This window comes from Tachysurus vachellii, chromosome 7 (genome assembly GCF_030014155.1).
Source record: "Tachysurus vachellii isolate PV-2020 chromosome 7, HZAU_Pvac_v1, whole genome shotgun sequence".
NCBI classification, from domain to species: domain Eukaryota; kingdom Metazoa; phylum Chordata; class Actinopteri; order Siluriformes; family Bagridae; genus Tachysurus; species Tachysurus vachellii.
The window spans coordinates 10,333,900-10,359,086 of NC_083466.1; the positions used below are offsets into that span (position 1 = coordinate 10,333,900).

General features: G+C 38.1%; 3 protein-coding genes across 4 annotated transcripts; 2 read left to right on the top strand and 1 right to left on the bottom strand.

The window, feature by feature from the left end:
- The first annotated feature begins 458 nt into the window (after positions 1-458).
- Positions 459-7,545, top strand: myl12.1 (myosin, light chain 12, genome duplicate 1). The gene is made up of 4 exons (XM_060874188.1): positions 459-560; positions 3,311-3,519; positions 5,789-5,950; positions 6,706-7,545. Exons 2-4 carry the CDS (start codon positions 3,333-3,335, stop codon positions 6,876-6,878), a joined length of 522 nt encoding a protein of 173 aa, XP_060730171.1. The 5' UTR covers positions 459-560; positions 3,311-3,332; the 3' UTR covers positions 6,879-7,545.
- Positions 7,546-8,771: 1,226 nt separating this feature from the next.
- On the top strand, positions 8,772-14,225 carry fastkd3 (FAST kinase domains 3). Of its 2 annotated transcripts, XM_060874190.1 has the most exons (7): positions 8,772-8,861; positions 10,532-11,985; positions 12,739-12,821; positions 12,913-13,087; positions 13,405-13,474; positions 13,557-13,671; positions 13,889-14,225. In XM_060874190.1, the coding sequence occupies exons 2-7, from the start codon at positions 10,557-10,559 to the stop codon at positions 13,985-13,987; spliced, it is 1,971 nt and encodes a 656-aa protein (XP_060730173.1). In that variant the 5' UTR covers positions 8,772-8,861; positions 10,532-10,556; the 3' UTR covers positions 13,988-14,225. The 2 variants fall into 2 exon arrangements, 1 of the variants encoding a protein (XP_060730173.1); XR_009648737.1 differs by lacking the exon at positions 13,889-14,225 and having other exon boundaries at positions 12,913-13,005; positions 13,557-13,572.
- A 235-nt stretch (positions 14,226-14,460) lies between these two features.
- On the bottom strand, positions 14,461-20,652 carry chmp5b (charged multivesicular body protein 5b). The gene is made up of 8 exons (XM_060874192.1): positions 20,497-20,652; positions 18,823-18,927; positions 18,521-18,567; positions 18,349-18,442; positions 16,457-16,528; positions 16,179-16,287; positions 14,991-15,106; positions 14,461-14,854 (listed from the first exon to the last, which is right to left on the bottom strand). Exons 1-8 carry the CDS (start codon positions 20,563-20,565, stop codon positions 14,804-14,806), a joined length of 663 nt encoding a protein of 220 aa, XP_060730175.1. The 5' UTR covers positions 20,566-20,652; the 3' UTR covers positions 14,461-14,803.
- Positions 20,653-25,187: the final 4,535 nt, after the last annotated feature.

Genomic DNA, 25,187 nt, shown 5'->3' on the forward strand with positions numbered 1-25,187 from the left:
TTGTTTTCACTAGCTATTAGGACTTTTTATAGGTAAAGTTTAAGGAAAAAAACATAGTATGTGGCTAACATTTGTATAGATTCGACTGAAATGGTGTTGCTAATAAGCAAGGGGTGATTTAGAGTCTGTGGAACAAAGGTACCGGACAGAAACAGCTGTTTTTCTAAACGCTCATTGTGTTGTGTTTGATTTTTAAGAAGTCACAACACCTTATATGGACATGTTGAACAGCCTACGTAGACTAGACTTTGGGTGAGCTTGGATGAACTAAGTCACATCACGCAGGGGTGTCGGTAATGTGTGTATTTAGTGTTTTTTTTATTGTCGTTAAGAGAAATGATGAGATTAATTATACATGCAAATAAGATGTTTTTTTTATGCTGTGTGTTTGATTAAAGCTTATTTAATCTTGTTATGTGTTGTTTTATTAATCCGCGTTGTCTTATCCACCCCTACGACCCTGGTTGAGCCGATCTAGATATCCTGTCCGGAAGCAGTCTCTTCTTTTATCAGGAAGTTTGGGCGGTGGTTGAACAGCCATCGGTTTTTTTGGGTTCCAGGTATGTGTTGTGTTTAATGTTTATTGATAATTGTCTGAATTGTTTTCGTGTGTCACGTTTTGTCAATGTACATCTGAAACCTGAATAGCCATTTTGGCTGTTTTCGCCAAATTCAGTCGTTTTGTTGATCTAGCGCTAGCTAGCAAAGTTTGCTAATCGTATTAGCTACGAGCCGGTTAGGTAGCGCGAGCGAAAACCAGTAATATTTGAATCATTTAAATTGACCAGATACGTTATTGACGTTATCGAGCGTTTTAGGTTTTAAACGACCGACTTGGTTTAACTACCGCTTAGTGTATGATATTTTCTGAACATCACGTAGTAAATAGTGTTTTGTCGGTGAGCTCCTTTTAATAAACCAAGGTGAATTGTTAGGAGTTAGCATAATGTTTTAAATTTTTCACGACAAATGAAACAATTTAACACAAAGTGAGTTTTTAAAATGCAATTATTAACCCACATGTTCTGATCATTTTGTCCCTCTGGCCCATGATATAACTGATGTTCTTGTAATGCAGATAAGAAGAGAAAAATGCCAGAAATCAGCTCACTGAACACAATCGCATGTCTATTTTTGTCCATCCTTTTCCTGAAATTGTTTTGTATTGAAGGCATGTATTATTGGGGCAGTACATTGTCACCTTTTATAAACATTCAAATCAAATTTATTTGTATGTCGGTTTATACAATTGACATCGTCTCAAAGCAGCTTTACAAAACAAACATGGAACAAAAGGTTATTATAAAGTATAATATAAAGATGAATATAATACAAAATTCAAGATTAATATTAGATATCTGTTTGAATGTGTATGAAGGGTAGTCAAGGAAGAAACCTTGAGAGGAACCAGACACAAAGGGGAACCTCATCCTCATATGGGTGACACTGGAGGGTGTGATTATAAATATACAGTCTGATTAATGTTGTAGTGATGAGGAGCTAATTATCCTCAAAAGACCACATGGAATTGGCATCTCCTCTTTAGTATCACAGAGTCCAACTGGAGCTGGTAGATCTCTAGATGTCTCAGGATCCTCACCGAGTCGTCCTCATCTCAGTAGTGTTCCAAAATCTTCATGGCATAGAAGACAAACATGACTCAAACATGCTTGTAAAGGGAGTAACACATGAAGTAAAGAATCATTTTAGTTTAGGTAAAATTGGTTCTCTTGAGGCAGACCAATAATGCACATGGGGGAAAATGTGTAGGTTTTATTAAAAATGATTTTTGTTAAGAATCTGTGTATAAATATCTGTGACAGAAAAGCACAAACGTGTTCCAGAGTAAAGTAGGTTGGCTTGTAGTGTGTCTATGTATAGAAGACTCAAGGGTGAAAATATAGGCCAGTTTCATCAATGCCTTTATATCTAGCTATCTTACTCCGTAAAGTTTTAGATGATCTCGATGCCTGTACTTTTTTGCTTTATCAATATTATAACTGGCTTATGCTATTTTAAAAGCGTGACTGTTTGGCATTATGAAGAATGAATTCCAGCATGCTGAGGAAATGGTGTGGTTTAGAACAACAGGTCTCTATCAAGCAGATTTCTTCCATCTGACTGGCAGCTGGTCCGTTTAATATAGTTTGTTAATCATCTCCTCATCCTCAGTGTCTTAGTGGTCCTGTAATGTAGGCATTTTTAATGTACATGCAAGCAGGAAATGGCCTACCACTGTATATAGCTGTAATTTCTTTGAAAGCATTTGTAACTTGTGCCTTATACTCTTATTTTTTGTGATACTCCCATTTTTTTTTTACTCTATTCACCTTTGTGTCCATTTATGAACCATTTTTATGTTGGCTTTGTAGAAGCCAACATTCTGTTTTCCTATTTCAGCTTAGACAAAAATTTATAAAATTTAATGCGGCCTAGGGCTTTCGAGCCACATGCACCAAATTCGGATATGTTGTAGATCCTGGTCTGAAGTTTGTTGCTATTACTTTTCTAAGCGATCCGAGTACCGGTACTTCTGGTACCGGGTCTCACAGTGGCCTTTTTTCCCATAGACTCCCATTATAAACTTTGGAGGTTTATAACTTGGCAAGCTTTCGAACTAATTACACCAAACTCGGCCAGCTCCTTTAGGGTGATACTCTGAACAAAATTGTAAATTGGTCTACCGACTGGCCTTTCGGTTGTGCCGCAGCCCCGCCCCCAAAATATGCAAAATCAAAAAACTTTTACGACATGGACAAGTGACGTCAAAATACTCAGAACAATGAGGGGAACTTCCTCGCGTGTATTCTGATGACGTCACGTGAAAATAAAAAAATTTGAACAACATGGGCATGTGACATATCAAAACACACATGATGACATCACATGCTCATCTCCACTTGCCTCCAAATGTTTTTGCACCCTATCTTTCTGTCCACTTGCCTCCAAAAGTAACACTGACCCTTATGTCCACTCGCCTCCAAAAAGCACCGGCCTTTGCGAATACTTGCCTCCTCAAAGCCAACATCAAAGTTTGTCGTGACAAACTTTACAAATCTAGTTATATATTTCCTTTTGAAGAGCTACTTTAGTATCAGCAGTGTCCAATTACATTTCTCTTAGACCTGCTTTGCCAGACAAGACAGGACAAATCCCCCTTTTTCCTCATAATGATATTTTACACAGATTGAACCAGGATGGATAATGACTACTAATGGCTGCTAAATTTGTGCTCAAAAAGGCAAATTTTCCCTTCATTAAACTGTTATGAATGCAACTGACATTTAATTACTTTTTGTTTTTTTATTAGGTAAAATCACAACAGAGCCAACATGTCCAGCAAAAGTCGTGTGAAGGCAAAGACTGCCAGGAAGCGCCCTCAGCGTGCCACCTCAAATGTCTTTGCTATGTTTGATCAGTCACAGATCCAGGAGTTTAAGGAAGCCTTCAACATGATCGACCAGAATCGTGATGGCTTTGTGGACAAGGAGGATCTGCATGACATGCTGGCATCTCTGGGTAATTTTCACCTCCTTTCACTGCCTGTTTTATTACCCTAAGAAAGGTAATGAAGCTAATTACTTTAGGGGGACTTTAACAGGAATAGGTGGAGTAGGTCTGAGGTTTTGTACATCTCTGCAGAGGGTGTAGCCTTTTGTGCCCTGTCACTTTGACTGGCTGATGACCTCATGAATGTGTATTGTCGTAACAAATATTTGGAATAGTTCACCACTAAGTGTCACCCTACTGGTAACAATAAGCAGTAAAAACATTTCTAGTTGCAGTGTGTCACCTAAAACATGTCAAGCTTTTTAACATCTTTTTTACTCTTACCTCTCTGATTGGTTTCCAGTTCACAGCAGACAACGCATCATGCAAGAGACGTATTATTTTTCTGCGATCAGCTATCACACAAATGATGGTTGGCTCCCATATCAGTGTTACCACTGTATACAGTTTCATATTTAACCTTCATGTTGTCCCTGGGTCTTTTTGACCCCGCTGGAAGAATTTAATGTGTCATAACTTTGGTTTTCTTCCACATATTTGCCTGAAATTTACCAGGATTGTTCCAAATTATGAACTTTGCAAGCAAAATTAATTTTGTCTATTTTCGTTGAACTATGTGTTCAGAACAATATATACTATGCGTTTGTTATCCTCTTGGGTCATTTTGACTTGGCCACATTTAGTGGGGCAATAGGTCACACTTTTGCCCTTTTCAGCGCAATGAACGAACATACAGACACAAAAATGCACACGTAAAATGTCCACTAACACACGCACCCAAAACACACACTCACACTCCACACACACATGCGCACACACACAATCACACACACAAATTGAGCATTGCATTTCATTAGGCCTCCAGAAAAGAAAAAAAGCCAAACATTTGTAAATATTTCACACTTTTGATATGCCTTCGCCTAGCAGAGGGCAAAATATGATCTTCCGAAATGATGCTACACACACACAAACACTGTTCAAAGCATTGGGCATTGCAATTCAGTTGGCCTCCAGACAAAAAAAAAGCTACACATTTGTAAACATTTCACACACACACACACGCGCGCGCGCACACACAAACACTCATACACACACATATTGGGCATTGCATTTCATTAGGCCTCCCGAAAAAAAAGCTACACATTTATAAATATTTCTCACTTTTGATATACCTTTGCCTAGCAGAGGGCAAAATATGATCTACCAAAATGATGCCACACACACACACACACAAGCACTTGGCATAGCAATTCATTAGGCCTCAAGAAAAAACAAAAGCTACTCATTTGCAAATATTTCACACTTGTTATATGCATTTGTCCAGCTGGGGACAATATCTTCTTCTCTTCTTCTACCAACAATCTTTACACACACACACGTTGTGTTTTCATATTCAAATCATATTTGTTTCCTCTCTTATTTATGAATTTAGTTGCATCAGTCAGCTTTGGCCTGGAGATATGCTGAGTAATGTTTGACATTCATCAGTCAGTGGTTATCCAAAATAATATTTAATAATTTCTGCTTATTTTACTCAAAACGTGGCAAAATTTCCATAAGGGTTATCCTTCATAAATTAAGTATAATAAAACAAAACATAAGGAGGTAAACAGTTTTATTCACATGAAATTATGGCGTGTGTGTGTAGCCTGTTGTTGGTTGATCAGATGACATCAGGTGGGCAAAATACATATTACAAGTGTAAGATATTATACACAGAATGGTGCTAATTGTAGAATTTTTGATTTATAAGCATTCAAGTCAATTTGGCCTGTAAAAAAAACAGGTTTTATTATTTGCTGACATATTAAAAATGGTCAAAATGGTTTCAAAACAATCTCCTGCCCTTGAAATATACCAGCCTGTAATCGTGCATCAACTTTTGTGCCTCTATAGTGAAAATAATTCAATTTTTTTTTTTTAACTAAAAAATGAGGCTTTTTTGTATATAAATAAGGTTTATTATACTATATATATATATATCTCCATCATATATAGTTCATTTTTTATAAGCAGTCAAAACAGACAAGGTCAAGTTGACTCAGTGCTCCTAATTTGTATAGGAGGACAACGCAAGGGTTAAATGAGATTTTTCACTCTTGTGCTCAGTGTTTAAAATTTTCAACTCTGTGAATTATCCTGATATTTAGACACCTAGGTATGTCCTCTATGATGATTTTAAAACCCGTGTAAGCAGGTAGCCTGATACTGTTCAGATACTGTAGTTTTATGTGCTGTCCCAAACCTCAGTCAAACTAACCCCTTTCTCTAATCTCAGGTAAGAACCCGACTGATGCATATTTGGAGGCGATGATGAATGAAGCTCCTGGGCCCATTAACTTCACCATGTTCCTCACCATGTTCGGAGAGAAACTGAATGGCACTGACCCAGAAGACGTCATCCGCAACGCCTTTGCCTGCTTTGACGAGGAAGGAACCGGTAAGCACCATTAACCAGCAGACTTTTACAAACAACTAATTTAGTTCAGACAACATAAAATGTGATTCTAAATGTTATAAACCATTAAAAACAAAAAGGAAATACTTTACCCCATAAAGAAGAAAAGTTAAAGCAGCTTTGAAGGTCCAGAGGTTTATGTCCAGAGAAGAAAAATGCATATGTTGATGTTTATTGCCAAAGCTCTATTAGGTAAACTGTATCTGTAGTCTCTTATCTTATTGTTCTGGTAGTTATAAAACTAGATTATCCTTTAAATTACTTTTAACTGTGCCTAGATCATACTCTGAGTTTGGTAAAACTGCCTTTTCTTGTTATGCACCTAGATTATGGAATGAAATGCAGAGTGTTTTGATGCTAGACGTGCTCCCATCTTTAAATGTTTTTATAACCCTTTTGGTGTCTCGTTTGAAGGAATCATGTTCTTATTTTAGTTAATATTTGTGTATTTTGTTGATTCTGAGTGCTGGACAGGATTTTTTTTTGTTTGTTTTGAAGTGTTTTTGTGTGGAACTTTGTGTGTTGCCATTTTGGCCAGGACTCCCTGGTAGAAGAGATTTTTTTATCTCAATGGGATATTTCCTGGTAAAATAAAAGATAAATAAAATAAAATGTTTAATAGCTTTTAAACAAACTGTTACCTCTATGATTGGATTGAGAAATCTGGGATTAAATATCGTCTGTGGTTTGTATAATCCTTCATCTTTTCACCCGTCATTCTTCTCATGCCTATTCAGGCTTTATCCAGGAAGACTACCTGCGGGAGCTTCTGACCACGATGGGTGACCGCTTCACAGACGAAGAAGTCGACGAGCTCTTCAGGGAGGCCCCAATTGACAAGAAGAACAACTTTAACTATGTGGAGTTCACACGTATCCTCAAACACGGAGCCAAAGACAAGGATGACTAAATCCAGAAACCTCCACGCATCATGAGTCCTTCCTTTTTAATCTTTATTCTCAGCTAAAGGAGCTTTATCTAATGTTTCTGAAAATATTCTGAGATAAATGCCAACCTCAAATCTGCCTGGCTGCTCCGTTTCTGTGATTTATTTTAAGGTAAACTTTAAGGGGGAAATGTGTCTAGATTAAGACTTAATCACTGAACATGGTAGGATAAGTATTTTTATCACCCTGTTGCTGAAGTTGTTTTGTATTGAAAATGTTTAGTACTGGACACAGCACAGTGGTTTGATTAGGGGGTGAGGGAGTCATTGGTTGTGGTTGGTTTAACAGTGGGTTACTTCACACTCTTTTAAATCCATACATGTGTTAAATTGGGTTTTGTATATGCATTATTAATTAGGATATTTGATGGTATATATTTTAGGTCTTTTTCTAAGTTTCCCATTAAAGTTTACCTTCCAGTAAATTCAGGACACTTAATTTGGATGCAGCAGAACTGCACATAACAGTATAGGACCTCATATAGGTTCAGTATCTCAGTGCTTTAAATGTGGTAAAATGTGAAGTGGTGGTGGGGTCTATAAGCATGTTTGCTGTTATGTCCCAATCTATCTGAATTTTTACATTGTATAATAAATATGAACTTTTTTTCAATAAATTACTCAAATTGTAGCATCTGCTATCTCTCATTTATTCATTCAACAGGATTTCTATTGGTAAGGAGGTGCATGAATACTACTGCATGACCTTTCTGAAACCCTGTTAGGTGTCGGTGTTTGATTAGTGAGATGTACCTAAAGTACTCCTCTAAAACTGTTACCATTACAGTGGTGATGTTTAAATTTCAGATTGTGTGGTTAGGTGTTTAGGTAACCCTCCATGTGCAGTGAGTTCATACATGGGTATGAGTGTTATGCTTTTTTAAACAAAAAAAAAATAAAAAATCAAAGCGGTTTCCCTCATACCAGGCAGCATGCCTTAGCTTGCTTGAGCTTAGCCACAGAAATGAGTGTCCCTGCAATTCTAGTTTTGTTTTTTGGTGGGTTACAAAACGTGACGAAAGTTAATGTTTAAATGGATTTAATTTGAGTTTCTGACACAATTTGAGTTCTTTTAAAAAAAAAACAAGTGATAAACCTTACAAGTGATAATAGTGTTATCACTATCTATGGTCCAACATCCAAAAAGTTACACCTTTTTAATTGATCTCCATTTACAGTTATATCCCTTAATCTGTTAGAGTTTACTACAAATTTGCTGACACAACATGCAACATCCATACAATGGGTTAAAAGGCAGTGATTTTTTTTTTTAATGTTTTTTAAAACACTGTATGACCAGAAGTATGTGGACACCATAGCTTTAGACCCATTTATGTTTTCTGGACATCCTTTTCTAGATTCAGCCTCTTCATTACTGTTACAATAAGTTCCATTCTTCTAGATTGACTTTCCACTAGATATTGGAGTGTGACTAGAGATCTGTGCTCGTTCCTACACAGGAGCTTTAGTGATTTGTGGCATTCAGAATACAACCACAAAGATCAGTGTTCATGAAGGTTGAGGTCAGGGATCTGTTGAGGTTTATACACTATAACCTTAGAAATCCATATAATAATATAGAGCCTGCTTTGTGCACTGATGCAGCGTCATGTTGTAACATGTCCCTGAATAAATGATACGCTGGACTGGAATTTATTAGTAGTAGATTTATTTTATTTACCTTTTGAAATGTACGTGTCTTAGTGAACGTTCCTCCTTACTTAATCTAAGGACGTGTCACAAAATCGATGCTCCCTACGTAAGGCTCGGTATCTTCACATGGACCACACGTGTGGCACGTTTCTTATCATGGGGTAAGCTCCGCCCACTATATCGTAGTTCAACCAATAGGAATTCAACATACCGCACATGCGTACTTTGCACGGAAACATGGCAAGATAGCACGCACACAGAGTCATACAGCTATAACCTCTGCTGATCATTCTGGTACAGTACTTTTTTTTTTATGTCGAGTTCATCTACATGTGAATCGAGCCGTATTTAAGGTGTTTTCTCGTTTCAGCTCAGATACCAGATCCATTTGATCCAGTAGATCATTAAATACATCAACTTCCGCGTGCACTCGGATCTAGTAAGATCACTGGCACGAGGGCACATAAAATTTATTCTAATGTGATCGTAGGAATGCTTAACTTTAAACAGTTGTTAGGTTCAAACTATACATAATGCAGGTTATCCTAGTACTACTTCTATTATTAGAAATAGGACTTCTAATGAACAAAAGTAGAATAATCCATCACAACACCTGTTATTATGAATAGACTTCATTTCCCCCAGTTTTTGTATTTGTAATAATTAAAATTAATTCAATTTCTTAAGTAAAATTCAGCCCCACATGTCCAAATTCTATATAACAAATACTTTCTACTGCTACTGTCAAAGTATAAACCATCATTAATACATTAAACTCTCAGCTTCTACTTTTTTCTTTTTCAGTTGAATTATTCACTACTAAAACAGGGAATGTTAGAGTAAGACTTTAGTGAGTTTAAGGGTGTTTTCACAAATATTTATATTTAGATGAAGCATAAACCATCTTTTTAAAGTGTAAAATTTCTCGTGTTTTTGGTTTTCAAAAAAAAAAAAAAAAAAAAAAAAGGACTCAGAAAAGACTCTTACTGGTTATTTTAGCATTGAGCTGATCTTAGATCACTTGTTCACACAACAGAAAGAGATTGAACAAGCTGGTTAGGAGATCCAGCCCTGTCCCATAGGACGCTGTGGAGGATGTGGATGACAGGAGGATGTGTATTAAACATTTCTTTCATTAAGTCTCTTATACCTGCATTTTAACTGTTGTGAGCTGCTGTAATAAGTGAATTTCCCCATTGTGGGATCAATAACGTTTATTTTAGCTTATGACACTTTTACCGTAGTAAATAGCTGTGTAATGCTGAATAATGTTATTTAAGGTGTTGGTTTAGTTGATACTATCGTTTGGCTTAAATGATATAATTTGACATAGCAGGGAAAGCATATTTGAGGCTGAACCAGAAAAATCAATTCAGGCATCATGCTATAGAGCTACTGACTGGAGCTACTGGTGGATTTTAGGGTTTGGGGTAAACCAAATATGTGTATACACTATATACTACACACATTCTGAATACTAATAGTATTATACATTAACTGTTGTTCCTGTCACTAACACAGTACTATTATTATTATTATTATTACAGATTAACAAATAAAGCTCAATAGCGTAATTGTTATTGCCACAGCTAGCCGATTTTCTTATCTTCCACGATGCTATCCAACATCTTGTGGGACCATATGGACCCAAGGAAAGCTGACAAAGTGTGAAAACACCTTAAAGGATTTCATTCACTAAAGCAGTAGCTTGTAATATGAAATAGGACAGTGTTTCAGTCTTAGCTTTATCTTTTTGCTTGTGCCTGAATCAAGCTGTCGTGAATACAGAACAGGGTTGGTAGTGGGGAGAACTGGGATTGCTCAGACATCTCAAATATATCAGACATCTAGTGGTCCACAAGGTCCGGGTTGGAAAATACTGCATTCTAAAATGAAGGAAATGCCTAATTCTGATTGAGCTTCTCCACGTTGGTTATTCATTTATTTATTTTTAATCACTGCAGGTGAAGGATGTCATAAAGCACTTTAATGGCTCTGAAAGCTGTGCGAAGGCTGCATGTGCTGAGGCAAGCGGCTCTTCCCCATCTGCTCTCTCCCACCACTCTGAATGCGTGTGCTCCAGGCAGTCTCACCTTGTTTCAGGGTTACCGGCATTCTCTTTCTGGGACAGAAGAAAAACTGCAAAAAAGGCAGCTGTGCATCACAACCCGCGAGCCTCTCTTTCTTGTAGCCGGATCCATCTGCCTTTCTCATGACCCATCTGCACGAGGTGCTTTCGCCTCTCTGCTGCATGGTCTGAGCTCTGATGAGGAACGTGCCTTTAAACAGCGCCTTTTTTCCAGAAAGACTTCTCAACAAGTGCTGCATCTTGTTCGCTCCACCCCACATCTCTCAAGTGCAGGTGCTGTTGCTGTTCTCCACCGACTGGCTGATCTGGAACAGGATGGAGCCAAAGGACTCAAGGAACCAGAGGTGCTGCTGTCTGATCCAGCTTTGAACAAGATGTGTCTGAAGTTACAGCGAGACGCAGGTGAGCTGGACGATGAGGTGGTGATACGAGCTTTGCTGGGATGCACACGTCTTTATTTAGACCCACAGAGTCACTTGGTGATGAGATTAATGTCCGAGAGTCAGGTACGGCTAAACACTGGCCGACTGAGCATTGAGACGTTATGTGAGTTAGTGCAAGCCATGTTTGCAGTCGATGGGCCGTATTGTGGCATCCTAGAGCAGGCTATGAGGCAGATCCAGAACAAAGATCCAGCTCACTGGAATCCAAGTGAGCTGACCTCTGTCTATAAAATGCTAGCTGCAGGGTTGGGTGAGAGTGGGCGTTACCAGGAATTGCTGAATGAAATGAACACTCAGGCACTCCGACTTTCCCCAAGAATGGACCCTGTAACAGTCAGTGAAACATTTGAAGCTCTTGTGATGCTGGACCAAACGCAGGCACTCCCACTGGTAATTGCTTTGTGCAAACAGGCCGTGCGTCACGTGCCGAACTTTGCAAACACACAACTGTCGAGTGTACTGTCTGCACTTATGCACTACGGACACAGTGATCACTTTCTCATCGAGGCTCTGGAGCGCCATGTACCCAAAATAGCCTTTACGGCTCATCCTGAGACGATAAGCAGGGTAATGCAATATTTTGGAAAACGGCGAATTTTTTCTCCCTCAGTATTTGATGCAGTGGCTGAAAGCTTTGTGTACAGGGCAGATGAGTATACCACAGAACAGGTATCTCGGCAGATAGTGGCACTGGGAGCATTGGGATATGTACCTCAGGAGGCTGGACGACTTTTCCGGAAGGTTGAGTCTGTCTTGAATGCGCGTTTTTCACACTTCCAGCCTCGGACCCTGCTTGACTTGCTGCACGCTTGTACCCTTCTACAGAGATTTCCACTCAACTATGTCTCGAAGGTCTTCAGCCCATTCTTCCTACAACAGCTTCAGGGTAAGAGGGTCTATCTTGTACCTGCACAATTTAGCCATTTCTATCAAGTACAACTAGAAAATATGTGCGCTTATAATCACCACAAAAAATATGCATTCAGCTCTGGTGCTGTGGTCAAAAAATTGGCATTGATGATGTACACCTACTAACAAGGGACAGAAAAAAATGATGAAAGTAATGACATGTCACTGCCACGGTTCCTTAAGTCATTTTGTACAGGGGTCCAGTGACGGTTTCTTTACATTAAAGGAGCTAACAAATTGCTAGCTATTAAATTTGGGGGCAGTGGTGGCTCAAGTGGTTAAGGCTCTGGGTTGTTGATTGGAGGGTAAAAATCCCCATAACCCTCTCTGCTCCAGGGGCACTGTATCATAGCTGCCCCTGCATTTGGACCCCAACCTCCTCGGTTGGCATACTGTAGGCAAAGAAAATAATTCCACTGTGCTCTAATGTATATGTGGTGATGATAAAGTCTTCTCTACCCCAATTTCATTTCATTTAATAAATAAAATACATAAATTCATACTATATTACATACAGTTACGCCCACAATCTCATGCCTGCCATTCAGTTGCTTTATACCAATGTGGAACAGTGAAGTTCATACACACACAGGCCATTTACATCACATGTACTTGATAACGTGGCTAGTGAGTGTAGCTGTAGTTTAAATGGACTTTAAATGCCAGCTGAGTGTATGTGTGCATGTACAGTAGTACATTTTGTTTACTGGCTCCCCCTGTATTCTGTCAGAGGGCAGTGTAATGGATCAAGGAGTGCTGGCTCAGCTTACACAGCTCTACATCACGATGAAATTGGAATGTCCGTTCTATCGGGTGTGTATTTATCTCATGCTGTATATTTACACCAACATGGCAAGTAAAAATACATTTAAAATGTAGTCTTTTTTGTATGATCATTGTTTAGGGTCCACAATTTTTACCCAAGCTGCGAGTGAAGTCATTTCTGTCTCCTGGTTGTTCCTTGGAAAGTCTGGTAGACCCTCATCTCTATAACAGGGTGAAGAACGGCCTAGTGGATTTGTTAGGGGATCGAACTTATTTTGCCTCCAGAGTCCTTACGCCATATTGTTACACACTTGGTAATGTATCTATACTTCTGTTAAAGAAAATGGTCAACACAAATACATGGAGTAGAATATGGCACGATAAATGTGCTTATATGTACAGTGTGGATAATCGCTGTAGAATGAGCTGTGTACTCCAGCACATGGGATTCATTTGAAATAGAAAAATGGCTGGTAATAAAGTGTAATATGTCATGAGTTTAAGATCAGCGGTTCACCATACTTACAAAATAACATTAATTTAAATCGCATGCAATGCTTTGTCTCCATCCCAAATGTGCTGGAATACAGACGCAAACTAATTCTGACTGTCTGAAAATGTTTTTCTACAGATGTAGAGATAAAACTAGATGAAGATGGCTATGTCTTGCCTGCTAGCCATGTTGAGGAAGTATATAAAAGGTAAGATGTGTTTAAAAGAGTATATTTTAAGTATGCCAGTGTTTTGGACTGTGTTAATAAGCATCTCTGTATGTACGTTCAGAATTGCTGTTTGTATCAATGGGCCAAAGCGCTTTGCTGCTAACGCCAGACAGCTTCTGGGGAAAGAAGCTATCAAGCAGCGACACCTAGAGATTCTGGGATATGAAGTTGTTCAGGTTGGTTTGTTTCTTTGCCTGTTCATTTCTTGCAGATTGTATTAATATTTCAAATTGAACTAACCGCAACTGTCAGTTTCCTTACTGGTTATTTATATTCTGATAAAAATCCTGTGATCAGTTCCTGTATTATTTTGTTGGTTAGCATAATAATAGAGCAGAATAATGAAAGATGTAGCTGTGCTTGTGGTAAAAGTCTACAATTATTTCTCTATAGATTCCCTATTATGAGATCGAAAACCTGAAGGACAAGGTACATACAGTTGAGTACCTGCACAAGAAGATTTTCCCGCACACATATCGACTCAGCTGGTGATCGCTAGTTTTCCACATGCAGCCTATTCTGATACTAGACTCACACAAAATACCTGCTTTTCACCTCTTGTCAAACATTCAGAACATAAACAGATAAGCCAGAGTTATGTTCTATACTGCTGATTTTTTTATCAATGTCCTAATCCTAGTATTTTTTTTTTAAACTTGAAAGTGCCATGATCCTACATTATATAACTTATTTATTTAAATAAAGGAAACAGACTCTGGTGCTTCAAAATGTCTTAATGTCTTGTCTATGTTGTCATTTCACACCCATCTATATTGATGCATTTGGAATCATTTTCTTCCGTGACTTTTAATTCCATTAAAAAAAAAAAAAAGGACAGAGCGAATGGCCTGTTTCGAGTGAATAGATAGATGCATTTGATGTCATCCGTAGCTTGTAGACTGGTCCTCAGTTCAACGAAGTTTTAGTGATACAATGCAGCATCTTTTCAAAGCCTGTACCCACACTGCCAAATATAGAATAATTTATTTGTTGGTAGTTGGAAACCCATTGTTGCTGTACAAAGTCAATGAGGTACATTGTGTATATGATGATGATCAAAATGGGAAGAAAAAAAAAAACTTAGTTACAGACTTTAACGATTATTCCTTACAATTAGTTAGACTACATTCCTTATAAAACAAGAAAATAAGCGAGAGAGATAAAGACTTGCTGTGTTTACCATTGCAAATACTTTTTTGAATTTTAACCCCAAAGAATTAATTTTTTATAAGCCGGTTTCATACAAAAGGATCGCAGTGTTGTAAATGTCAGATGCATAAGTGTAACATGATAAAATCTGTCGTGTTATTATGATGCTGGAATCTGAGGAAGTCCAAATTCATCGACCAGAACGCCATCCTGTGTCAGGGGATAAAAAAAAGTGTGTCAAATTGATTAAACTTTTATTTTGGCAAGGGAACAAAGACAAAGAAGAATATACCTAAATGTGGGACAAAAATGTGGCCATATAAATAATTCTAATGTTTGTCATTACCCGGTTGGTGCTCCTCTCTCCTGGAGTGCCTTCTGGTATAGCTGGAGCGGAGGAAGCCTCATCAAGGTAAGAGCTGTCATTGTCCATAAGCAGCTCATCACCAAGTGCATCAAGCTCTAACAAACACACCACAAAGCCATCAACGGAAATGGAAACTACATCAAAATGACACAAGGCATTATTAGGATGACTCCACCACCACAGTGACTAGTTAGTAATTTGCATGCCAAAATACTGTCCACTTTAATAGGAACACCTTCACTCTTGCACATTTATACAATCATCAAATCACGCAGCAGCAGCACAATGCTTAGTATCGTGCAGATACAGGTTCAGAGCTACATGTAATAATTCACATAAAACATCAGAAGGGGTATACAAATATTATATATATTTTGACTCCCCACCCCCCACTAGCCAAAAAAAAAAAAGTGCAGAGAGCCTGTAGGCTGAAACACCTTGTTGATCAGTGAAGAGTGGCCAGACTGGATCTGAGCTGACAGGAAATCTGTTGTATCTCAACTAGCACGGAAACTGTAAAGTTTAATCTTCATCTGTCCAGTTTGTGTGAGCCTGTTCCCATGACAGCCTCAGAAAAGAGGAGTAGAACCTAATGTGATGTGATGAGCTCATCCACCTGAAGGTTTGAGTTTGTGCATACAAATAGGCACCCTGTATTTGACAAAAAAAAAAAGGACTTCTGGAAGTTGCTATATCTTTCCTGATATCTCGAGGTTATCTGGCTGGTTAACTTTGACCTCTCTTAAAAACAGGGTGCTTCCACAGACAACTGTTGCTCATGATTTCTTCTTTCAGACCGTTCAATATAAACTGTAGAGACTGTTGTGTGTGAAAATCCCTGGAGGTCAGCAGTTTCTAGTAACAGCAACAGTGCTATGGGTAGCGTTACAGATATCACACTTTCCCCCCAACCTTATGTTTGATATGAACATTAAATAATGATTGGCTGATTGAATGAGTGCCTAAATAAGCAGGTGTTCTTATTAAAGTGGAGTTCACACATGAAGGAAGCTATTGAAGAAAAACTATTTTAGACATTTGATCGTGGATCAATTCCAACTTCTAGTTGGTAGATCTGCTGGGAACATAATGCCTCCATCACTCAGTGGCAGAAGCATAAACCATTATGCCTGGGTAGTATAAGTCTACACATCATTGTATAATAACCTGCTTCAAGATCATCTTCATCAATATCTGGTGTTCCATAGCTGCGACTCATTGCCTCCTGCACCTCATTAGCGTCCTCCATCATGTCCTCCAACTGGTCTTGAAGGTCCTGCAATAAACAATAAGCATTAGCCATATTTTTTTCACAACACGTCAGGTCACATTACTGGTTCACTTTATATACTTAAAGACTTAATAATGCATCAAATCATAGGAAGAGTAAATGTTTTCTGTAGATGGCTAATTTTGTGTGTAAAAATAGAAAGACTGTATTTTACCTCAATCTGATCAATCTTCACATTCTTGTAAGCTTTCTTCATTTCTTTGGCTCCAATCTTCATAGCGTCCACCTGTCAAATATGAATCCATCAAGAGTTAGATCATAGCCAACAAACATTACATGAGCCTTTAATTCAAGAAAACTAAATGTAATGCTATTTACTTTTTAAGAAACTATTTATGTGGCATAGCAATTTGCTGTACAGTTAGATGTGCTGTGGAATCTGACAGCAATATTTTAGCATCAGATCCTCTAAGGATTGTAAGTTGTTTCCTCCATGGATCAGACTTATTTGTCCAGCACATCCCACAAATGCTGGATTGGACTGAGATCTGGGAAATCTGGAGGCCAAGTCAACACCTCAAACATTTTGTCATGTTCCTCTAACCTTTCCTCAACAATGTTTGCAGTGTGGCAGAGTGTATTATCCTGTTAAAAGAGGCCACTGTCATCAGGGAATACCGTTGGAATTAAGGTGTATACTTCTTGTCTGCATCAATGTTTAGGTAAGTGGTACGCAAGAAAGTTATAGCCACATGAAAGCCAGGCTCGCAGGTTTCCTAGCAGAACTTTGTGCAGGATATCACGCTGCCTCAGCCGACCTGCCTTCCTACCGTAGTGCATGCTGGTGCCATCTCTTCCCCAGGTAAGCAGCTTACACACACACTGGGCCACTGACATGATGAAAAGTGATTCATCAGACCAGATCATCAGGCCACCTTCTTCCACTTTTCACAGTCCAGCCATGATGCTCATGTGAACATTGTAGGTGCTTTCATTTGTGGACAGTGATCAGCATGAGCACTCTGAGCATTTTGCATGTACGCAGCCACACTGCGTGTTCTGACGCCTTTATATCATAGCCAGAATGAACTTTTTCAGCAATTTGTGCTACAGTAAGGGGATGTGGTAACCTAGCGGTAAATGTATTGGCCTACCAATTGAAAGGTTGCAAGCTCAAATCCCAGGTCCAGCAAAGCCACTGCTGGGTCTGTGAGCAAGCAATTGACCCAGATACTGCGAGCAATCCTTTACTCCCAAGTGCATCAACGAGCCTTGAGTGAACATAGCACCATTTCATCATTATGCTTGATAATTTTTCCAGCTTCCAAAATACATCAAATTTGAAAATTGACTGTTCACTTGCTGCCTAAAAAATCCTACCCCTGACAGGTGCCAAGATGATCAGTGTTATTCCACCTGACAGTTGGTTTAGTATAACCGTGAGCGCTGTGGATAATCCGCGGGTCGGGTAATAAAAATGATATTTTCATTAATTTCGGGTGGGTCACAGGCGGATGAGATTATAATTCATTAATGATGTAAATATTAACTACATACTCTAAATATGAGAGGAAAATTTGCTTTCGTTCTGGGTGAAACAAGATCGATTCCCACGGCTGCAGCTGCTTGCTAGGAGAATCTTATGCATTCCTGCAACAAGCAGTGCAAGAGAACTTTTTATGGGAAAAATAACTCGCCTGTTCTGTAAGTTCAGAATCAGAATCATGGTTTAATCGAGGTAGTGTAGGTTCTACACTTACAGGAATATGTCTTGGTGTGTTGTTGCATCGTAATAATAAAGAAGCAAAGTTTATAAAACAAAGTTTATAAAAGTTGACAAACGGTGACATTCGAGGACACAACGGGGAATAAAGCATGTGTTAATGCTATTAATAAAATGTAGCTTAATCTGGACAAAGAAGAACGTTTGTTTAATAAATAAATAAATGTTCATTTAAAAGCAGCATCCGTCCAGCATGTTATGTTAAATGTAGATTGCTCTAACTGCACCGAACGTGCTGTTAAAAAAACCATCCATTGACAATATCATCATGCTGAAAACTAAGAATGATTTATGATTCATTTGAAGCAGAAGTGTATTCTTACAGTTGATTTGGTGTCTTTAAGAGTCTGGATGGTGTAGTTGGTCTGCTCCATGTTAAATGACTGCTGCATCAGTTGATCTCTCTGTCCTTCATACCTGCGCAGACACACACACACTATTTTAAAATCTAGTACCAATGGCAGAAAACCTGTGTTTACAGCTAAATATACTCACATTCTTTTCTGTTTAAGGACTCGCATGGCTTTCTGTTTTACCATGTTCTGAAAGAGACCATATCATTTGGTTTATACAGATGCCTGACATCTCATTTCAGTTACATTTCCTTTCTACTTTTAAATACTTGAGTACGTTACACATGGAGGCACATTTTAACTCAAGTAGCATTTTGAGATTTATTTTGAATGAATGGATGAATGAATAAAAAAATAGAATAAAATGTACACTGAATAGTAATTTGTATCCCTGATTATCGGGCATTTGTGAATGACAATACAAAGCTTCTATATCGTCCTTACCTTTGATGGCCCATCTCTCATCTTCTTCATCTGATCTTTATATTTCATCAATTCAGCATCAAGTCTGGATATCTTCTTATCAATGGACTCTGCCCGAGAGTCAACCTATGGTTAAAGGAAATTGAAAAGCCTGCAGTGAATACTTAAAGTGAAAAAAGATAATATTCATTACAATCAGTTGTGTGGTGAAATTTAGAGACTTGACGTGGTACAGGACGCACATAATGTCTTGGTGTCACTGTGATTCAATCATTTGTAAAAACACGAGGGACCGGTTTGACACACCCTTAAGGAAGTATTTAACACAGTCTACACTTTCTTAACTATGAACCTATTCAGTGAGATTTCTATTAAATAAAAATAATTCATGGCCATGACACATAGGAACACGGCATGACATGTACGCTTCCTAATGCATGACGTCAACTTAGAAAGGGATGGGAGCAAAATAATTAAAAGGAAAACACCACCCTGAAACATTAAATGCATTTAAATAAAACTATGTGCTGTTCTTAGCAATTCCGGCACTAATTTGTTGACCGATGCTGTATTTCCGTTATCTCTGCCAGACGTTACGTCTCACACTGACATCAAAAGTGCTTAAATGTGTGAAAAAACAAACACAAATCTTCAATCTCAAACATAAGGAATAATGCTCAGGCTTCAAGCAGCTCTTGAAAAAGGAACAGCTTCTTCACTATTTTCACTATTCACTTCACTTCTTTCACTATTTTCACTTCACCTCTTGTTCACTATTTAAATATTAAATCATCCGAGATCCCATGGTGAAGTGATAAAGATAGCAAAAGCTGTAGAATGTAACGCAGCTATGACAAGTTACATGCGAGACTTGGCTTACCTACTAGAGATCTATGAGATTACTAGATTCTAGACAGTGTGTGAATGTTGAAGCACCTTTATATATATATGTGCGTGTGTGTGTGTGTGTGTGTGTGTGTGTGTGACTCTATTTAGGGAGACATCCAAGTCAAATGTCTGTGTGGGAAAAAATACATGGAACCAACCAAAATAAATATAAAACTAATACATCAATAAAACGAGTTTTAAACAAAAGCTGGATTGTATGAACCTGAGACACAAAGGATAAGTTTTTCTACAAAAAAAAACAGTGTCAATTGATTTTATTTTATCTTCATTTTGGAATAAATAATAACTGTACACTTTAATCACTGAGTCGTCACCAGATGTTATTATTGATTTTTTTTTTAAGTAGAAACATCCCAAAAACAACTGAGACACGGCCCATCATATATAATTATACTTTATATATATTATGTGTATATATTCCTTTAATATTAATTTGTATCTCTAAATACACTGCACCATGACACAGCAAAAAAAACAAAAACGTAGCGCGAGACAAAAACACTTAGCAACAAGCTAACTGTCAGGGTGAAGCTAACGAGCTAAACTGTCAGGGCAAGTCTGATGAACCAAGCTTCAAAACACAACGGTGTAACTTTTACTCTCATAAAAACATACCCAATAACAAAAAGACAGGGTTCTATAGCAGATTACACGCAGTTAAAGGACGGTAACTCTATTGTGTTTGACAGCAAACCCACTTTACTGTAACATCAGGCTAGTCACCGAATCAGTTTCATTGTTATCACGTTAAACAGTTCATCAGAAGTTGGATAAACAAATACTTACGCTTCCTATACAGTCCGTAAGATTAGGAGGAGGTGCTTTGGGTTTGCCTTTGCCGAAAATCCGATTCATTTTCACACTTTTAATAAAAAAAAACTACAACAACAAACAATCAGGTCGTGCTTCCTAATAACACTAGCCACCTCAAAATCCCGGAAATAGACTCGCACTGATGTCACAACCCAATCACGTGACTAAAATTCATCCTAAGGCAAGAGAGGATTTAAGTGAATCATTGAATCTATTTTCATCAGAGTATTTGTTAAAATATTGTTTTAGTTAGATTTATTATTATTATTATTATTATTATTATTATTATTATTATTTAAAAAGTAGTTTTTAAAAGGAGATTTTTCTCTTTTTTCAGGTGTGTTTAGCTTCAGTCATATTTTAGCACTTTCTCATCGTCACATGTATCTTATCAGTTTTCTGTAGTGAATTATCTCTCATGTCCTTTCCCTTCCTTTACTTTGAATCGAACAACTCATTTATTGTGTTCCCAGGAGATCGATATTCCCCCTTCATCATCATTCCCAGTCTGCCATAAATTGCATATCTGTATAACTCACCTAAACAAATTACTGAGATTTTTTCTTTAGTAAGCAGATGTTTACTAAAACATTCTCTATAGTCCTTTCTCTCCAGCTGCTCAATACAGTTCTGCTGCTCTGTTCTCTTTTCTTGTTAGTAACGAAGACTTGAAAAGGACCAAGTGATCCCCACTTAGTCTTCAGCTTTCCTGTTTTAATGTGTCTCGATTCCTTCAGATTCCTGTCCTTGGCCGATGGGAGTGAAACCCAATGTGGTGTTCTGCTGTTATCGTGCATCCACCACAAGGTTTGATTTTTTTCGTGCATGCTGAGATACATTTCTGCCCTATATGACTGTAAATAGTGCATATATGAGGTACTATATCCTGCCTGTCACCTTTAAGCTGACATACAGTACGTGGGATGTGGTAGCCTGGTGGTTAAGGTGCTGGGCTACCAATCGGAAGGTTGTGAGTTTGATTCCCATGTTCACCAGGCTGCCACTGCTGGGCCAATTAGCAAGGCCCAGCAGTTGTGTAAAAAAGAAAAAGTAAGTTGCTCTGGATAAAGGTGTCTGCTAAATGCTGTAAATGTAATGTAATGTAACTTAAGCCAGTCCATCTAGTGCCAACATCCATGCCACAAAAGTCATAGAGATCATAATTTATCTTTATTCTCATTTTTGATGTAAACATTCCTCAAAGCTCTTGGACCTGTATCTGCATGATTTTTTACATAATTTACATGATTGGATTTTTACATAATCTAAATTAGAATCAGAATCAGAAGGGTCTTTATTGCCAAGTATGCTTGTGCATACAGGGAATTTGTTTCTGTGTGTTCAACAACACACAGTCAATAAAAATAATAGGAGAATAAAATAATAAAAATCAAAATACACAAATGTAAATACATTCATTCATTCATTCATTCATTCATTCATTCATCTTCTACCGCTTATCCGAACTACCTCGGGTCACGGGGAGCCTGTGCCTATCTCAGGTGTCATCGGGCATCAAGGCAGGATACACTGGATACCCTGGACGGAGTGCCAACTCATCACAGGGCACACACACTCTCATTCACTCACACAATCACACACTAGGGACAATTTTCCAGAGATGCCAATCAACCTACCATGCATGTCTTTGGACCGGGGGAGGAAAGCGGAGTACCCGGAGGAAACCCCCGAGGCACGGGGAGAACATGCAAACTCCACACACACAAGGCAGAGGCGGGAATCGAACCCCGACCCTGGAGGTGTAAGGCGAACGTGCTAACCACTAAGCCACTGTGCCCCCCCCAAATGTAAATACAAATTGACAAAAATAATATTGAAAAATAAATAAATTGTATGTAATAACTCATGGAAATAAAGGTGTACCCAGTTAAATGGAGTATCCTGAGCTCTCTGAAATATCTTAGATATTTTAACCTCCGGATGTAGACATCAACCTATAGGGGGAGACATGACGCCCTTAATACAAAAAAAGTAGACGTCCTAGCTAAAAAGTCCCATTCCAGATTGAATGAATCCCCATAGTCATAATAATCTCCAATCTTCTGGAAAGGCTTTCCACTAGATTTTGGAGCATAGCTGTGGAGATTTGCTCATTCAGCCACCAGCGCATTATTGAGGTCAATTCAACTCAGTAAAAATTTATTTGCATATCGCTTTTAACGATTGACATTGTCTCAAAGCAGCTTTACATAAGACATATAGCGCAAAAAGTTTAAGATTAATATTAGACAAAAGTTCAAGTTTAATATTAGACTTGTATTTGTACTAATGCCCAATGAGCAAGCCTAAGGCGATTGTGGCAATGAAACACTCCCTTAAATGAAAGCGGAAGAAACCTTGAGAGGGACCAGACTCATTTGGGTGACACTGGATGGTGTGATTATAAATTGTTATAAACACCAGAGAGTGTTGTGTATTGAATAGGACACATATTTTCTGGATAGTACAGGTCAGGAACTGATGACAGGTGAGAAGGTCTGGGGTGCGGCCTGTGTTCCAGTGCTCTAACCTTGAAAAATCATGGTTTTATAAAACACAATTTGTAGACAGGGGCACTGTTATGCTGTTTGAGCAACTTAATTCCAGTGAAGGGAAATTGTAACGATACAGCATACAAAGACTTTCGGGGAAGAACTGTATAAGAGTAGTGTGTTCAAAGTAAAGATACAGTTAAGTCTACACAGCTTAGATGAGATGAGACTTACAATGGTGAAGGACGTCAAGAAGAATTGTGAGATCTCTCACAGACCGTTAGATCAGTGATGAGTCATGACAGAGTTCAGTAGGCTATGCTATCAGTCATGCTGTACATAATGGAGCTGCCAAACATAACACACAACCAAACCAGAGGTTATTTATCAAATATGACAGATACCATTACTACTATCTGTTGGCCTTCAAAGAGCTTCATTTTCTCTTAAAGACCAGTCTTAATAAGTGTGTTCTGTATGTCGATTAAATTATGTTTAATGATGTTTTGTTTATGTTTAATGATGCAATTTTACAAAAGTAGCTGAAAAGTAGATGGAATGTGGGAAAATCATGTAGTTATTAAGTACAATAATTTGTATAATACAAAATGACAAAAAATGATGTATAATAAAAAATTTCAAAGCCCGAAAATTAGCCAATAAATTCTAATATTTATAAAACAATTATAATCTTGTAGGACAGACAGACTGTATCTAAATACATACAAATGTTTTTGCTCTACCTCTATTTCTATATATATATGTTAAATAAATAGGCAGTAGAGCGTTTTCGTATTTAGCTCCCAAACTTTGGAATAGTCTGATAGTGTTCGAGGCTCAGACACACTTGCCCAGTTTCAATGTAGATTGAAAATCTCTTTAGTCAGGTGTACACACAATACTTCCAATAATCTTGTGCTATAATACATCTGACCAAATGCACATTATCATCTAGTGCTTGCTAATATTATGAACAGCAGCTACGTTCATTCCTCTCCACCGTTTCTCTCTTTCTACCCATCCCAAGGCATCCAGAAATTGTACCAGATCCAACTGTCTTCGGTGCCATGAAGATTTTGGAACACTACTGAGATGAGGCCGACTCTGTGAGGATCCTGATACATCTAGAGATCAACCAGCTCCAGTTAGACTCTGAGATACTAAAGAAGAGATGCCAACTACATGTTGTCTGTGAGGACAACAATCTCCTCATCAATACAACTTTTATCAGACAGTATATTTCTTATCACACCCTCCAGTGTCACCCATATGAGGATATGAGTCTGGTTCCTCTTAAGGTTTCTTCTTTCGCCATTCAAGGGAGTTTTTCCTCACCACAGTCACCTGAGTCACCTCGGACTTGCTCATTGGGGATAAATACATACACATTCAAATAGATAACTAAGATTAATCTTCAATTTTGTATTATATTAATCTTTATAGTACACTTTATAATAACCTTTTGTTCTATGTTTATGTTTTGTAAAGCTGCTTTGAGATGATGTCAATTGTAAAAACAGCTATACAAATAATTTTGAACTGAATTGAATTGAAATAAAAAAAAACATTAATTTTTTTTGTAATCAGTGGATCTGCAGGCTGTAGCCAGTTTCATTTATCTCAATTATCTATTTTAATAATTGTAAAATGTAAATGAATGAAAAAGGATTACATTTAAATAAAAAAGAGCAATCATTAATTAAAATAAACCCTCACATTTGAATGGACCTTACACTGGGACTATTGAAACTCAACAGTAATTCTGATGAAATATCTATTAATCTACAGTCATAAGATAGCACCACTGTAAGCACCAGCAAATTTTACAGTTCAGAAAAGACATTGTTATGTTGGATTTTCTCTAAATGTAAACATGCTGTTATATGGAAAGTGACTTGACATACGGCTAAGTATGGTGACCCATACTCAGAATCTGTTCTCTGCATTTAACCCATCCAAAGTGCACACACACAGCAGTGAACACACACACACCGTGAACACACACCCGGAGCAGTGGGCAGCCATTTATGCTGCAGCGCCCGGGGAGCAGTTGGGGGGGTTTGGTGCCTTGCTCAAGGGCACCTCAGTCATGGCCGGCCCGAGACTCGAACCCACAACCTTTAGGGTTAAGAGTCAGACTCTCTAACCATTAGGCCACGACTTCCCCCACAA

Excerpts from the sequence above, each read along its gene's own strand:
- myl12.1 (XM_060874188.1), top strand. The coding sequence starts at position 3,333 with ATGTCCAGCAAAAGTCGTGTGAAGGCAAAGACTGCCAGGAAGCGCCCT. Across the intron at positions 3,520-5,788 it reads TGACATGCTGGCATCTCTGG|GTAAGAACCCGACTGATGCA; the intron begins GTAATTTTCACC and ends CTCTAATCTCAG. Across the intron at positions 5,951-6,705 it reads CTTTGACGAGGAAGGAACCG|GCTTTATCCAGGAAGACTAC; the intron begins GTAAGCACCATT and ends ATGCCTATTCAG.
- fastkd3 (XM_060874190.1), top strand. The coding sequence starts at position 10,557 with ATGGCTCTGAAAGCTGTGCGAAGGCTGCATGTGCTGAGGCAAGCGGCT. Across the intron at positions 11,986-12,738 it reads CTTCCTACAACAGCTTCAGG|AGGGCAGTGTAATGGATCAA; the intron begins GTAAGAGGGTCT and ends GTATTCTGTCAG. Across the intron at positions 13,672-13,888 it reads TGGGATATGAAGTTGTTCAG|ATTCCCTATTATGAGATCGA; the intron begins GTTGGTTTGTTT and ends ATTTCTCTATAG.
- chmp5b (XM_060874192.1), bottom strand. The coding sequence starts at position 20,565 with ATGAATCGGATTTTCGGCAAAGGCAAACCCAAAGCACCTCCTCCTAAT. Across the intron at positions 18,443-18,520 it reads GTCCTTAAACAGAAAAGAAT|GTATGAAGGACAGAGAGATC; the intron begins GTGAGTATATTT and ends GTGTCTGCGCAG. Across the intron at positions 16,288-16,456 it reads TGAAGATTGATCAGATTGAG|GACCTTCAAGACCAGTTGGA; the intron begins GTAAAATACAGT and ends TGTTTATTGCAG.